We start from the raw sequence: 15,160 nt of genomic DNA, 5'->3' as shown, positions 1-15,160 counted from the left end.
AATGAATCAAACTGTCTGAGGACAGGACCTGTCTGAAACGTCACCTATCCATGTTCCCCACAGATGCTGCTGCCTGACCCGCTGAGTTACTCCAGCACTCTGTGAAACGTCACCTATCCATGTTGTCCACAGATGCTGCTGCACCCGCTGAGTTACTCCAGCACTCTGTGTCTTTTCTTGTAAACCAGCACCTGCAGTTGCTTGTGTCTCCACTCAGTCCCATGGCCCTTGTTTTACAGACCATCAGCCGGGCATTCATGAACGGCAGTGCTCTGGAGCACGTGGTGGAGTTTGGCCTGGACTACCCTGAAGGCATGGCGGTGGATTGGCTGGGCAAGAACCTGTACTGGGCTGACACCGGCACCAACCGCATCGAGGTAGCCCGGCTGGACGGGCAGCACCGGCAGGTGTTGGTGTGGAAGGATCTGGACAGCCCCCGGGCCCTGGCACTGGACCCAGCTCAAGGGTAAGGGACCTCCTCGATGGGAACATGTGTCAAGCAAGAGTCATAATGAGAAGGCAGGAAAATGGGGTTAGGAGGGTGGTGGGTGTATGATTGGAGTAGAGTAGACTCGATGGGCCGAATGGCCTCATTCAACTGGTAGAACCTGTGAATAGAAACATAGAAATTAGGTGCAGGAGTAGAGGCCATTCGGCCCTTCGAGCCTGCACCGCCATTCAATATGATCATGGCTGATCATCCAACTCAGTATCCCGTACCTGCCTTCTCTCCATACCCCCTGATCCCCTTAGCCACAAGGGCCACATCTAACTCCCTCTTAAATATAGCCAATGAACTGTGGCCTCAACTACCCTCTGTGGCAGAGAGTTCCAGAGATTCACCACTCTCTGTGTGAAAAAAGTTCTTCTCATCTCGGTTTTAAAGGATTTTCCCCTTATCCTTAAGCTGTGACCCCTTGTCCTGGACTTCCCCAACATCGGGAACAATCTTCCTGCATCCAACCCCTTAAGAATTTTGTAAGTTTCTATAAGATCCCCTCTCAATCTCCTAAATTCTAGAGAGTATAAACCAAGTCTATCCAGTCTTTCTTCATAAGACAGTCCTGACATCCCAGGAATCAGTCTGGTGAACCGTCTCTACACTCCCTCTATGGCAATAATGTCCTTCCTCAGATTTGGAGACCAAAACTGTACGCAATACTCCAGGTGTGGTCTCACCAAGACCCTGTACAACTGACACAATAGTGACCCCATAATAAATGCTACGAGTTGCAGAGTTATGCAGCACGGAAAGGGGCCCTTCGGCCCAACTGGTCCATGCTAGTCCACATGCTCCAACCAAGCTAGTCCCACCTGCCTGCATTTGGCCCAGATCCCTCTCTACCTTTCCCTATCCATGTACCTTTTAAGTGTCTTTTAAATCCTTTAAAAGTGTCTTTTAAATGTTGTTTTGTACCTGCCTCCTCTGGCAGTTCGTTCCATACACCCACTGTTTGGAAAAGTTGCCCCTCGGGTTCCTATTAAATCTTTCCCCTCTCGCCTTTGACCTGTGGCTCAACCTCTGGTTCTTGATTCATTCATCCCATCGATCCCTGTCTATTTCGTACATCTCTACACGATCACCCCTCAGCCTCCTACGCTCCAAGGAATAAAGTCCCGCTTTGCCACAACTCTCCCCACAGCTAAATCCCTCGAGTCCTAGCAACATCCTCGTAAACCTTCTCTGCAGGCATTCCAACTTAATGGGGGAAAAAGACTTCAAAACATCCAATGGACTTTTATCCCAGCATTTTTCCAAAGTGCTTTAACAGTGGTGGTTTTGAAGCATTAACCTGAACATGAATTCATGCTTTTGGAAGTCAGATAAATACATTAAACCTTTCACAACCACCACGTTTTTATATATGTGGTCTTCAAGTAACAGACGTGGAAGGGTGCGGTTTTTGCACAACCAATGATGAGGGCAGTTTACACATCGAGTTGGCGGGCAAAATGCAACATCCAGTGTGATTATTTTGTTGTAAATATCTTCTGAGATAGGTTTGCTGTGTCCTGTATTGTTCTAGATTGCAATGGTGAACTGCTGCTAATAAACAGCTCCGACAAATGGGAGCGCGTGTCTCAATTGCTGCATCACCTTCACCCGTGGTTTTTCGACCTCCCCTGACCAAACACACCGGGGTAGTTTTCAATTTGCTGTGGATAGCATTCCCAACCGCCCATTATTCCCTCATCCCCATCAAATCTTCCGTCCCACAACATTCTGTAACGTGTGCAGCATTTCTGGAGAGACGTTTTTGTCAGATTTCACTTGCTGTGGGAATGTTGACGGGTTTGTTTGCCGTAGGTTTATGTACTGGACTGAGTGGGGAGGTAAGCCAAAGATCGACAGGGCTGCCATGGATGGAACCGGCAGGATCACTCTGGTTCCAAGTGTTGGACGAGCAAACGGACTAACTATTGATTACGCAGAGCGGAGGCTATACTGGACGGATCTGGATACAAGTCTGATCGAATCCTCCAATATGCTGGGTGAGTTTTACATTTGGAAAAACAGTTTTGCTATGTTTTCTCCTTCCTCCCCCCATCAGTGTGCTGGTTGCAGGACAGATCTTCAGACATATCCGTGCACAGAAGGATGAGAGGGGATCTCATTGAAACATATAAGATTATTAAGGGTTTGGACACGCTAGAGGCGGGAAACATGTTCCCGATGTTGGGGGAGTCCAGAACCAGGGCCACAGTTTAAGAATAAGGAGTAAGCCATTTAGAACGGAGACGAGGAAACACTTTTTCATACAGAGAGTGGTGAGTGTGGAATTCTCTGCCTCCGAGGGCGGTGGAGGCAGGTTCTCTGGATGCTTTCAAGAGAGAGCTAGATAGGGCTCTTAACGATAGTGGAATCAGGGGATATGGGGAGAAGGCAGGAACAGGGTACTGATTGGGGATGATCAGCCATGATCACATTGAATGGCGGTGCTGGCTCGAAGGGTCGAATGGCCTACTCCTGCACCTATTGACACAGGAAGTTGTAGTTTCTAATCAATTTTAGTTTAGTTTAGAGATACAGCGCGGAAACAGGCCCTTCGGCCCACAGAGTCCGTGCCGACCAGCGATGGCCCCGCACATTAACACTATCCTACACAGACTGGGGACAATTTACATTTATACCAAGCCTATTAACCTACAAACTTGTACGTCTTTGGAATGTGGGAAGAAACCAAAGATCTTGGAGGAAAACCCAGGCAGGTCACGGGGAGAACGTGCAAACTCCGTGCAGACAGCACCCGTAGTCGTGATGGAACCCGGGTCCCTGGCGCTGTGACTCTACCGCTGAGCCACGGATGCTAATTGAGGTGATTATGTTGCAGGTCTGGATCGGGAGGTGATTGCCGATGATCTCCCTCATCCATTCGGCTTAACACAATACCAAGACTACATCTACTGGACGGACTGGAGCCGGCGTAGTATTGAACGGGCCAACAAAACCAGCGGGCAAAACCGCACCATCATCCAAGGCCACTTGGACTACGTGATGGATATCCTGGTGTTCCATTCCTCAAGGCAGGGCGGGTGGAACGAGTGCTCTTCCAGCAATGGCCACTGCACCCACCTGTGTTTGGCCATGCCGGCTGTTGGCTACGTGTGTGGATGCCCAGCTCACTACTACCTCAACGTGGACAACAAGACCTGTAGCCGTGAGTATCAGAAGTCTAATACCGTGCTGTACAAAGTGGGGGCTGGTTATGGAGATGTGAATGAGTGACGCAGTGGGGACAAGTCAAGTTTATCCGTCACATACACATACGAGATGTGCAGTGAAATGAAAAGTGGCAATGCTCCCGGACTTTGTGCAAAAGACAAACAAACAAACTGCAAACAGAATGGAACACAATCACACATTCACATATTTGTGGGAGGGAAGAAAAGGGAAAAACAGCAATTTTAAAAAGACACCACACAACAGTAGAATAGTTCAGTAGAGTTAGTCCCTGGTGAGATAGGCGTTTACAGTCTGAATGGCCTCTGGGAAGAAACTCCTTCTCATCCTCTCCGTTTTCACAGCATGGCAACGGAGGCGTTTGCCTGACCGTAGCAGCTGGAACAGTCCGTTGCAGGGGTGGAAGGGGTCTCCCATGATCTTGTTGGCTCTGGAGTTGCACCTCCTGATGTATAATTCCTGCAGGGGGGCGAGTGAAGTTCCCATAGTGCGTTCGGCCGAACACACTACTCTCTGCAGAGCCTTCTTGTCCTGGGCAGAGCAATTCCCAAACCAAATTGAGATGTTTCCGGACAAGATGCTTTCCACCGCCGCTGAGTAGAAGCACTGGAGGATCCTCGGAGACACTCTGAATTTCCTCAATTGCCTGAGGTGGTAAAGGCGCTGCCTTGCCTTACTCACCAGTGCTGCAGCATGTGATGTCCATGTCATATCCTCTACGATCCTTAGACTACACTACCCAACAACATAGACCAGCCATGATGGTGTGGTGGAGTAGACACAAGGCCTCATTCTGCTCTTAGAAAATGAGCTCTGCCACAGAAGGTAGTTGAAGCCACACAGTTCATTGGCTATATTTAAGAGGGAGTTAGATGTGGCCCTTGTGGCTAAAGGGATCAAGGGGTATGGAGAGAAAGCAGGTATGGGATACTGAGTTGGATGATCAGCCATGATCATATTGAATGGCGGTGCAGGCTCGAAGGGCTGAATGGCCTCTACTCCTGCACCTATTGTCTATGTTTCTAAAATGAACATGGATTTAAATCCAACTATGGGTTGGGTAAGGTGGGTGGGGAGGGACGAGAGGCAGGTCTACCTCCCATTTTCGTTCTCTCTTTTACCCACTCTATTGGCTACACTACCGTGGTCGTCTAGGGTCCGATCTTTACACCTCTCTCTTTTTCTCTCTCTTTACTTTTCCTTTATTTAAAAAAAAGTTATTTAATAAAATAAGAACATGACCAACAGAGCAACAATGGGTCTGGATAACAAGGGAGGGACAATTGATTGGAGAAACAAGGAACTGCAGATGTTGGTTTATACCAAAGATAGATACAATGTGCAGGAGTAACTCAGCGGGTTGGGTCAAAGCATCACTCATCCTCATTCTCCTGATGCTGCCTGGCCCACTGAGCTACTTCAGCACTTTATGTCAATCAAGGAACTGCAGATGCTGGTTTACTAAAAAAAAAAGGACAAAGTGCTGGAGTAACTGAGTTACTGAATCTGAATACTAACTTGCAGTTATTGAGTTTGAAGACCTGAAATGTCACCTATCCATGTTGTCCACAGATGCTGCCTGACCCACTGAGTTACTCCAGCACTCTGTGAAACGTCACCTATCCATGTTCTCCACAGATGTTGCCTGACCCGCTGAGTTACTCCAGCACCTTGTCCCTTTTGACCCACTGAGTTACTCCAGCAATTGTAAATCACCTATCCATGCATCTGCAGTTCCAATTGTGTCAGCCTCTTAAAGAAAAGTTTAACTAGGATATCATTCAGCCCTATTTCCTCTTATTCGCAATACTCCAAATTATGCAAGTCACCTATTGCTCCACAATGACCCGCTGAATTAACTTCACTGATGTTATATCAATCACGGTATCCTTTAAGAAAATACTAGGAAATGCCCGAGAATATTTATGCAAGCTATTTTAAGATAATATAAACTTATCATCTTTTTTAAAAACGTATTTTTAAAAACCTATTTCTATTTATCGTGGAAGCATTCGTTTTGTTTACGCTTGCCTCTCTAGTGGAAGGAATTTCTTTAGTCAGAGGGTGGTGAATCTGTGGAATTCTTTGCCACAAAGGCTGTGGAGGCCAAGTCAGTGGGTATATTTAAGGCAGAGATAGATAGATTATAGATCAGTGCGGGTGTCAGGGGTTATGGGGAGAAGGCAGGAGAATAGGGTTAGGAGGGAGAGATAGATCAGCCATGGAGGAGCAGACTTGATGGGCCGAATGGCCTTATTCTGCTCCGATCACCGATGACCTTATGACACAGTGGACTCTGGCCCAGCCAGACTAATGCACGATTATTGTTATTATTTTTGCAGCTCCAACTTCGTTTTTGCTGTTCAGTCAAAAGAATGCGATTAATCGAATGGTTATTGATGAACAGCAGAGTCCAGATATCATCCTTCCCATCCACAGCCTGAAAAATGTCCGGGCCATCGATTATGATCCCGTCAACAAACATCTCTATTGGATCGATTCTCGTCAAAATGTTATCCGGCGTGCACAGGAAGATGGGAGCCAGGTCAGTACTGGACCACACCTCGATTGGCAGCTCACCTCATCCGTACAAGAATAATCCCGGGAATGAGTGGGTTAACATATGATGAGCGTTTGTCGGCACTGGGCCTGTACTCGCTGGAGTTTAGAACAATGAGGGAGGGACCTCATTGGAACATACAGAACAGTGAAAGGCTTGGATAGAGTGGATGTGGAGAGGATGTCTCCACTAGTGGGAGAGTCTAGGACTAGAGGTCACAGCTCAGAATTAAAGGACGCTCTTTCAGGGAGGAGATGAGGAGGAATTTCACGAGTCAGACGGTGGTGGATCTGTGGAATTCTTTGCCACAGAAGGCTGTGGAGTCGATGTCAGTGGATGTATTTAAGGCAGAGATAGATTCTTGATTAGTAAGGGTGTCAGAGGCTATGGGGAGAAGGCAGGAGAACTGTGCTAGGACTGAGATAGATCAGCCATGATTGAATGGCGAAGTAGACTTGATGGGCCAAATGGCCTAATTCTGTTCCTATCACTTATGATCTTATGATTGCAGACACGCACATTCAGAAGCCTATTGATCCCCCTGTAAAATCTACAATAAAACAAAAGGAAGTTCACAGCCAGAGGTCTTTTTAGAGAGAAATCTGAACAAAATGTACGACAACAGTCAACTTGTATTTTTGGAACTAATACTTCCAATAAATTGATCGCTTGAATTGAAGGCGATCGATTGCCACAGTAACAGACGTGGAAGGGTGCGGTTTTTGCACAACCAATGGTGAGGGCAGTTTACACATCCAGTTAGCGGCAAAATGCAACATCCAGTGTGAATATTTTTGTTGTAAATATCTTCTGAGATAAGTTTGCTGTGTCCTGTACTGTTATGGATTGCAATGGTGAATTGCTGCTAATAAACAGCTCGTGTGAAGGATAGACAAATGGGAGCGCGTGTCTCAATTGCTGCATCACCTTCTCCCGTGGTTGTTCGACCTCCCCTGACCAAACACACCGGGGTAGTTTTCAATTTGCCGTGGATAGCATTTCCCACCGCCCATTATTCCCTCATCCCCCTCAAATCTCCCGTCCCACGACATTCTGTAACGTGTGCAGCATTTCTGGAGAGACGTTTGTCAGATTTCACTTGCTGTGGGAATGTTGACGGGTTTGTTTGCCGTAGGTTTATGTACTGGACTGAGTGGGGCGGTAAGCCAAAGATCGACAGGGCTGCCATGGATGGAACCGGCAGGATCACTCTGGTTCCAAGTGTTGGACGAGCAAATGGACTAACTATTGATTACGCAGAGCGGAGGCGTGATTGATTGAAGGATGCAGCATGCAAATGAGCCCTTCGGCCCATCGAGCCCATGCCGTCCCCAGAGATCACTCATTCACACTAGTCCCATGTTAGCCCACGTTCTCATCCACTCCCCACACACAAGGGGCAATTTACACAGGGCCAATTAACCTCTAAACCCCCACGTCTTTGGGATGTGTGAGGACAGCACAACACCTGGAGGAAAACCACACTGTCATGGGGTGGGGAACATGCAAACTCCACACAGACAGCTCCTGAGGTCAGGATTGAACCTGCGTGTCCAGCGCTGTGATGCAGTGGCTCCACCCGATTGTAAATTGATCATTGTTATTTTACACAACAATTACTTTTTCGTAAATTAATTCATGTTTTTTAAAGAGAAACAGTGAAAGATTATGCTGGTGATAAATCCGTTATTGAAGTAAAAATAAGGGTCCCAACTCAAAATGTCACTTCTCATTGTTCTTCAGAGATATTGCCTGACCCGCTGAGTTACTCCAGCACTCTGTGCAACGTCACCTATCCACGTTCTCCACAGATGCTGCCTGACCCGCTGAGTTACTCCAGCACTCTGTGAAACGTCACCTATCCATGTTCTCCACAGATGCTGCCTGACCCGCTGAGTTACTCCAGCACTTTGTGCATTTCCTTGGTAAACCAGCATCTGCAGTTTAGTTTAGTTCAGAGATACAGCATAGAAACAGACCCTTCAGCCCATCGAGTCCACTCCAGCCCTGCCCTGCGATCGCCCCGTGCACCAGCACTATCGTACACACTAGGGGACAATTTACAATCTTTACCGAAGCTAATTAACCTACAAACCTGTACGTGTTTATTGTGTGGGGAGACACCAGACCAGAGGAACTTCTTTAGGCAGAGGGTGGTGAATCTGTGGAACTTCATTGCCACAGAGGGCTGTGGAGGCCAAGTCAGTGGATATATTTAAGGCAGAGATAGACAGATTCTTGATTAGAACGGGTGTCGAGGGGTATGGGGAGGCGGGGAAAGGAATGGCGGAGTAGACTCAATGGGCCGAATGGCCTAATTAGACTCCTAGAACTTGTGAAATGTGGGCAAGTGGGACATTCGTAAATGGGGAGTGTTGGTCATACTAAACATAGAAACATAGAAAATAGGTGCAGGAGTAGGCCATTCGGCCCTTCGAGCCTGCACCGCCATTCCATATGATCATGGCTGATCATCCAACTCAGTATCCTGTACCTGCCTTCTCTCCATACCCCCTGATCCCTTTAGCCACAAGGGCCACATCGAACTCCCGCTTAAATATAGCCAATGAACTGGCCTCAACTACCTTCTGTGGCAGAGAGTTCCAGAGATTCGCCACTCTCTGTGTGAAAAAAGTTCTTCTCATCTCGGTTTTAAAGGATTTCCCCCTTATCCTTAAGCTGTGACCCCTTGTCCTGGACTTCCCCAACATCGGGAACAATCTTCCTGCATCTAGCCTGTCCAACCCCTTAAGAATTTTGTAAGTTTCTATAAGATCCCCCTCTCAATCTCCTAAATTCTAGAGAGTATAAACCAAGTCTATCCAGTCTTTCTTCATAAGACAGTCCTGACATCCCAGGAATCCGTCTGGTGAACCTTCTCTGCACCCCCTCTATGGCAATAATGTCCTTCCTCAGATTTGGAGACCCCAACTGGACTTCCCCAACATCGGGATATTCTCTGCAATTGTTTTAATTGGGTTTTATTTTTCTCTCTGTGTTGCAGAGTTTTACAGTCGTGACGAGCGCTCTCCCCAACCAGAACATAGACATGCAGGCGTATGACCTCAGCATCGACATCTACAGCCGCTACATCTATTGGACATGCGAGGCTACCAATGTTATCAACGTCATGAGACTGGATGGGAAACCAATCGGTGTTGTTCTAGACGGGGAGCAAGATCGACCACGAGCCATCGTCGTCAACCCAGAGAGGGGGTAAATCCAACATTTGCCCCTTCATAACTTCATAAGTGATAGGAGCAGAGCTAGGCCATTCGGCCCATCAAGTCTACTCCGCAATTCAATCATGGCTGATCTATCTCTCCCTTCTAACCCCATTCTCCTGCCCCTCTCCCCATAACCCCTAACACCCCTACTAATCCCTCCGCAGATGCTGCCTGACCCACTCAGTTCCTCCGCCACTTTGTGCTTTGCTCAAGTTTCCAGCAGCAGCAGCAGCAGCAGTTTTCTTTATTCAGGTTTTTTCTAGACTTGCTTCTTTTCGACCAGACTCGGGGACAGCTTGTTTAAGAAGGAACTGCAGATGCTGGAAAATCGAAGGTAGACAAAAAGTGCTGGAGAAACTCAGCGGGTGCAGCAGCATCTATGGAGCGAAGGAAATAGGCAACGTTTCGGGCCAAAACCCTGAAGGAAATAGGCAACGTTTCGGGCCAAAACCCTGAAGGAAATAGGCAACGTTTCGGGCCAAAACCCTTCCGGGTTTCGGCCCGAAACGTTGCCTATTTCCTTCGCTCCATAGATGCTGCCACACCTGCTGAGTTTCTCCAGCAATTTTGTCTACCTAAGAATCTATCTCTGCCTTAAAAATGTCCAATGACTTGGCCTCCACAGCCTTCTGTGGCAATGAGTTCCACAGATTCACCACCCTCTGATGAAAGAAATTCCTCCTCATCTCCTTCCTAAAGGAACGTCCATTAATTCTGTGTCTATGACCTTCTAGTCCTAGACTCTCCCACTAGTGGAAACATCCTCTCCACATCCACTCTTATCCAACCCTCTTCTCTTCGCATCAATGTAATGTTTAATCATGGAATTTGTATTTGGAGTGCATGACCATTATTATGTTTATAAGATTGTTAAGGGCTTGGACACGCTAGAGGCAGGAAACATGTTCCCGATGTTGGGGGAGTCCAGAACCAGGGGCCACAGTTTAAGAATAAGGGGTAAGCCATTTAGAACGGAGACGAGGAAACACTTTTTCACACAGAGAGTGGTGAGTCTGTGGAATTCTCCGCCTTAGGTGGTGGCCGGTTCTCTGCATGCTTTCAAGAGAGAGCTAGATAGGGCTCTTAAAGATAGGGGATATGGGGAGAAGGCAGGAACGGGGTACTGATTGTGGATGATCAGCCATGATCACGTTGAATGGCGGTGCTGGCTCGAAGGGCCGAATGGCCTCTACTCCTGCACCTATTGTCTATTGTCACAGGAACATGAAGTTGTAGTTTCTAACCAATTTTAGTTTAGTTTAGAGATTAGAGATACAGCGCGGAAACAGGCCCTTCGGCCCACGGAGTCCGTGCCGACCAGCGATCCCCGCACATTAACACTATCCTACACCCGCAAGTGTCGATGCGATCTCTTCCGTTAGATCCTACACCCACTAGGGACATTTTTTACATTTACCAAACCAATTAACCTATTCCTGCACCCATTGTCTATTGATGTTAAATTATTGTTTTTTCCCCTCCCCCCCCCCACCAGGTACATGTACTTCACCAACCTTCAGGACCGGTCTCCGCAGATCGAGCGGGCAGCTCTGGACGGGACGGAACGCGAGGTGCTGTTCTTCAGCGGCCTCAGCAAACCCGTCACTCTGGCCATCGACAACAAGTTTGGCAAACTTTTCTGGGCCGACTCCGACCTGCGCCGCATTGAGAGCAGCGACCTGTCAGGTAGGAGAGGAAGTGTTTACGGGGATACCTTTCGGAATGAAGGGGGACAGAGTAACTAATTGCACCTGATGTGTTTAAGAAGGAACTGCAGATGCTGGAAAATCGAAGGTAGACAAAAATGCTGGAGAAACTCAGCGGGTGCAGCAGCATCTATGGAGCGAAGGAAATAGGCAACGTTTCGGGCCGAAACCCGGAAGGGTTTCGGCCCGAAACGTTGCCTATTTCCTTCAGGGTTTCGGCCCGAAACGTTGCCTATTTCCTTCAGGGTTTCGGCCCGAAACGTTGCCTATTTCCTTCAGGGTTTCGGCCCGAAACGTTGCCTATTTCCTTCAGGGTTTCGGCCCGAAATGTTGCCTATTTCCTTCAGGGTTTCGGCCCGAAACGTTGCCTATTTTCTTCAGGGTTTCGGCCCGAAACGTTGCCTATTTCCTTCAGGGTTTCGGCCCGAAATGTTGCTTATTTCCTTCAGGGTTTCGGCCCTAAACGTTGCCTATTTCCTTCAGGGTTTCGGCCCGAAACGTTGCCTATTTCCTTCGCTCCATAGATGCTGCTGCACCCGCTGAGTTTCTCCAGCACTTTTGTCTACCAACTAACTGCAGGTGCTGGCTTACACCAAAGATAGACTCAAAATGCTGGAGTAAGGTCATAAGTGATAGGAGCAGAATTAGGCCATTCGGCCCATCAAGTCTACTCCACCTTTCAATCCTGGCTGATCTATCTCTCCCTCCTAACCCCATTCTCCTGCCTTCTCCCCATAACCTAAACCTAATGGAATGTTGGCCTTCATAACAAGAGGATTTCAGTCTAGGAGTAGAGAGGTTCTTCTGCAGTTGTACAGGGCTCTGGTGAGACCACATCTGGAGTATTGCGTCCAGTTTTGGTCTCCTAATTTGAGGAAGGACATCCTTGTGATTGAGGCAGTGCAGAGTAGGTTCACGAGATTGATCCCTGGGATGGTGGGACTGTCATATGAGGAAAGATTGAAAAGACTTGGCTTGTATTCACTGCAGTTTAGAAGGAAGGGGGTATCTTATAGAAACTTATAAAAGGACTGGACAAGCTAGATGCAGGAAAAATGTTCCCAATGTTGGGCGAGTCCAGAACCAGGGGCCACACAGTCTTAGAATAAAGGGGAGGTCATTTAAGACTGAAGGTGAGAAAAAACTTTTTCACCCAGAGAGCTGTGAATTTATGGAATTCCCTGCCACAGAGGGCAGTGGAGGCCAAATCACTGGATGGATTTAAGAGAGAGTTGGATAGAGCTCTAGGGGCTAGTGGAGTCAAGGGATATGGGGAGAAGGCAGGCACGGGTTATTGATTGGGGATGATCAGCCATGATCACATTGAACGGTGGTGCTGGCTCGAAGGGCCGAATGGCCTCCTCCTGCACCTATTGTCTATGTTTCTATGTTACCTTTGACACCCGCTTTAATGAAGAGGAACTCAGTGATTACTCCAGCATTTTGTGTTGATACAAGAAATCTTTTTACATTATTTTGAGTACCTTTACTGCAAAGACGGAGTCTTTTAATCATTTCTGGTGGTTTTGAATTATTTTAAGTTACTCCTGCACTTTTTTTTATTTTGGCAAACCAGCATCTGCAGTTCCTTGTTTCGACACGACACGATGCAATAGAACTTTATCCCAGGAGGGAAATTAATTTGGCAACTGTCATAAAATAACATGAAACATGAAAATAAAGTGAGGAGTGGGAAGGCTTTGGGCATGTGCAAAGATTGAGGGGGTGGTGTGGGGGGGGGGGGGGGAGTCAGTCTCAGTCTACCCCACGACAGAAGGGGGAGGAGTTGTACAGTTTGATAGCCACAGGGAAGAAGGATCTCCTGTGGCGTTCTGTGCTGCATCTTGGTGGAACCAGTCTGTTGCTGAAGGTGCTCCTCAGGTTGACCAGTGTGTGTCACGGAGGGGGTGTGAGCTGTATTGTCCAGGATGCCCCGCAGTTTGAGGGAGAAACACCTGTTCCCATGTTCTCCGGGCATGCGGCCTGACCCGCTGAGTTACTCCAGCACAGTTAATCATCACCCTCTTTGCTTCCACCGCATGTAACAGGCTTATTCCTGGACCTGTAGTCGTGTGACTGTTGCAATAGTTATTTTAGTTTTGAGATACAGCGGTGAAACTGGCCTTTTGGCCCATCGAGTCCGTGCCGACCAGCGATCCCCGCTCACTAACACTATCCTACACACACTAGGGACAATGTACATTTATACTAAGCCAATTAACCTACAAACCTGCACGTCTTTGGAGTGTGGGTGGAAGCTGAACGCCTCGGAGAAAACCCACGCAGGTTTAGTTTGGAGATAGAAACATAGAAAATAGGTGCAGGAGGAGGCCATTCGGCCCTTCGAGCCTGCACCGCCATTCAATATGATCATGGCTGATCATCCAACTCAGTATCCTGTACCTGCCTTCTCTCCATACCCCCTGATCCCTTTAGCCACAAGGGCCACCATCTAACTCCCTCTTAAATATAGCCAATGAACTGTGGCCTCAACTACCTTCTGTGGCAGAGAGTTCCACAGATTCACCACTCTCTGTGTGAAAAATGTTTTCCTCATCTCGGTCCTAAAAGATTTCCCCCTTATCCTTAAACTGTGACCCCTTGTTCTGGACTTCCCCAACATCGGGAATAATCTTCCTGCATCTAGCCTGTCCAACCCCTTAAGAATTTTGTAAGTTTCCATAAGATCCCCCCTCAATCTTCTAAATTCTAGCGAGTACAAGCCGAGGTACAGCGCGGAAACAGGCCCTTCGGCCCATCGGGTCCACGCCGACCAGCGATCCCCTTCACACACTAGGGACAATTTTTACATTTAACTTGTACGTCATCGGAGCCACGGAGAGAACGTACAAACTCTGTACGGACAGCTCCCGTAGTCAGGATCGAACCTGGGTCTTTGGCGCTATAAGGCAGTAACTCTACCACTGTGCTGTCCAGCGACTGTGATTATCACAGTGAGAAACTCAAGCATCAGACCTCATCGTGCAACCCAACATTTCACTTTGATATTAGTCTCAGTTTAAGGGCGTCACGGTGGCACAGCGGTAGAGTTGCTGCCTCACAGCGCCAAGGACCCAGGTTCGATCCCGACTACGGGCGCTGTCTGTATGGAGTTTGCACGTTCTCCCCGTGACCAGGTGGGTTTTCTCTGGGAGCTCTGGTTTCCTCCCACACACCAGGTTTGTAGGCTAATTGGCTTGGTGTAATTATCCCTAGTGTGTGTAGGATAGTGTTAGTGTGCAGGCATCGCTGGTCGGTGCGGACTTGATGGGCTGTTTCTGTGCTGTATCTCCAAGCTAAACTGAACAGTTGTTTGTGGATTGGAGCTAAGTTTTCGATTCTGTTTTGAAGTGTAAATATGTCCTGCTGTTTGACGGACTCCATCTGATAATAGAAGTGTTTGGCTCTACTCTGGTCAGCGTAGACTGAAGTCACAATCCATGTGCAGCAGGAATAATGCTCGCAACATTTATGTTTTCTCCCTTGAGGACTCGTGGAATAACATTTTTACAAATATTGCGGATAACCTCTGACTTGCTGGTTTGATCTTTCCATCGGTTTGAAGTGTCGATGCGATCTCTTCCGCTAGATTGAGGATTTACTATTATTTTGGTCTGTCAGTGACGTGAAAATACTTTGGGAATGGAAACAGCTGACAGGCCGCGTGTGGTCACAGTGATTCCAGTTCTACATCCATGTCAGAAACACACTAATCTCACCACACAGTGACTAGTTCAACAAACATCCGGCAACATTCAGTAACCAGAGAGCAAAAAGTTCTTCCCACAAGAGCTGCTTGAATTACTCTCATGCAGTTAATGCCTTGGTTCACTGTCACCTGGCCCAAGGTGCGTTGAAAAGATTTTGTCTGTGTGTTATTCAATTAAATCAGCTCTTACTGTACCGGCTGCTGACGGGACAATGGGCTTTTTAAGGACAGAACAGTCATGCCCCTGTCCCACTTAGGAGACCTGAACGGAAACCT

At 47.7% G+C, this 15,160-nt stretch overlaps 1 protein-coding gene across 1 annotated transcript in view; it reads left to right on the top strand.

Moving 5' to 3' along the window:
* lrp6 (low density lipoprotein receptor-related protein 6) overlaps positions 1–15,160 on the top strand; it is a 122,726-nt gene that overhangs the window by 87,800 nt on the left and 19,766 nt on the right. Inside the window, exons 10-15 of the mRNA XM_055650038.1 lie at positions 240–466; positions 2,309–2,493; positions 3,333–3,659; positions 6,025–6,227; positions 9,247–9,458; positions 10,965–11,155. Of these exons, the coding sequence (XP_055506013.1) occupies positions 240–466; positions 2,309–2,493; positions 3,333–3,659; positions 6,025–6,227; positions 9,247–9,458; positions 10,965–11,155 (1,345 nt within the window). The remainder of the gene's footprint in view (positions 1–239; positions 467–2,308; positions 2,494–3,332; positions 3,660–6,024; positions 6,228–9,246; positions 9,459–10,964; positions 11,156–15,160) is intronic.

The sequence above is a fragment of the Leucoraja erinacea genome, chromosome 19 (assembly GCF_028641065.1).
Source record: "Leucoraja erinacea ecotype New England chromosome 19, Leri_hhj_1, whole genome shotgun sequence".
Lineage (NCBI taxonomy): Eukaryota > Metazoa > Chordata > Chondrichthyes > Rajiformes > Rajidae > Leucoraja > Leucoraja erinaceus.
Note: the sequence above shows the minus strand (reverse complement) of the source record. Positions and strands in the feature narration are given on the sequence as shown.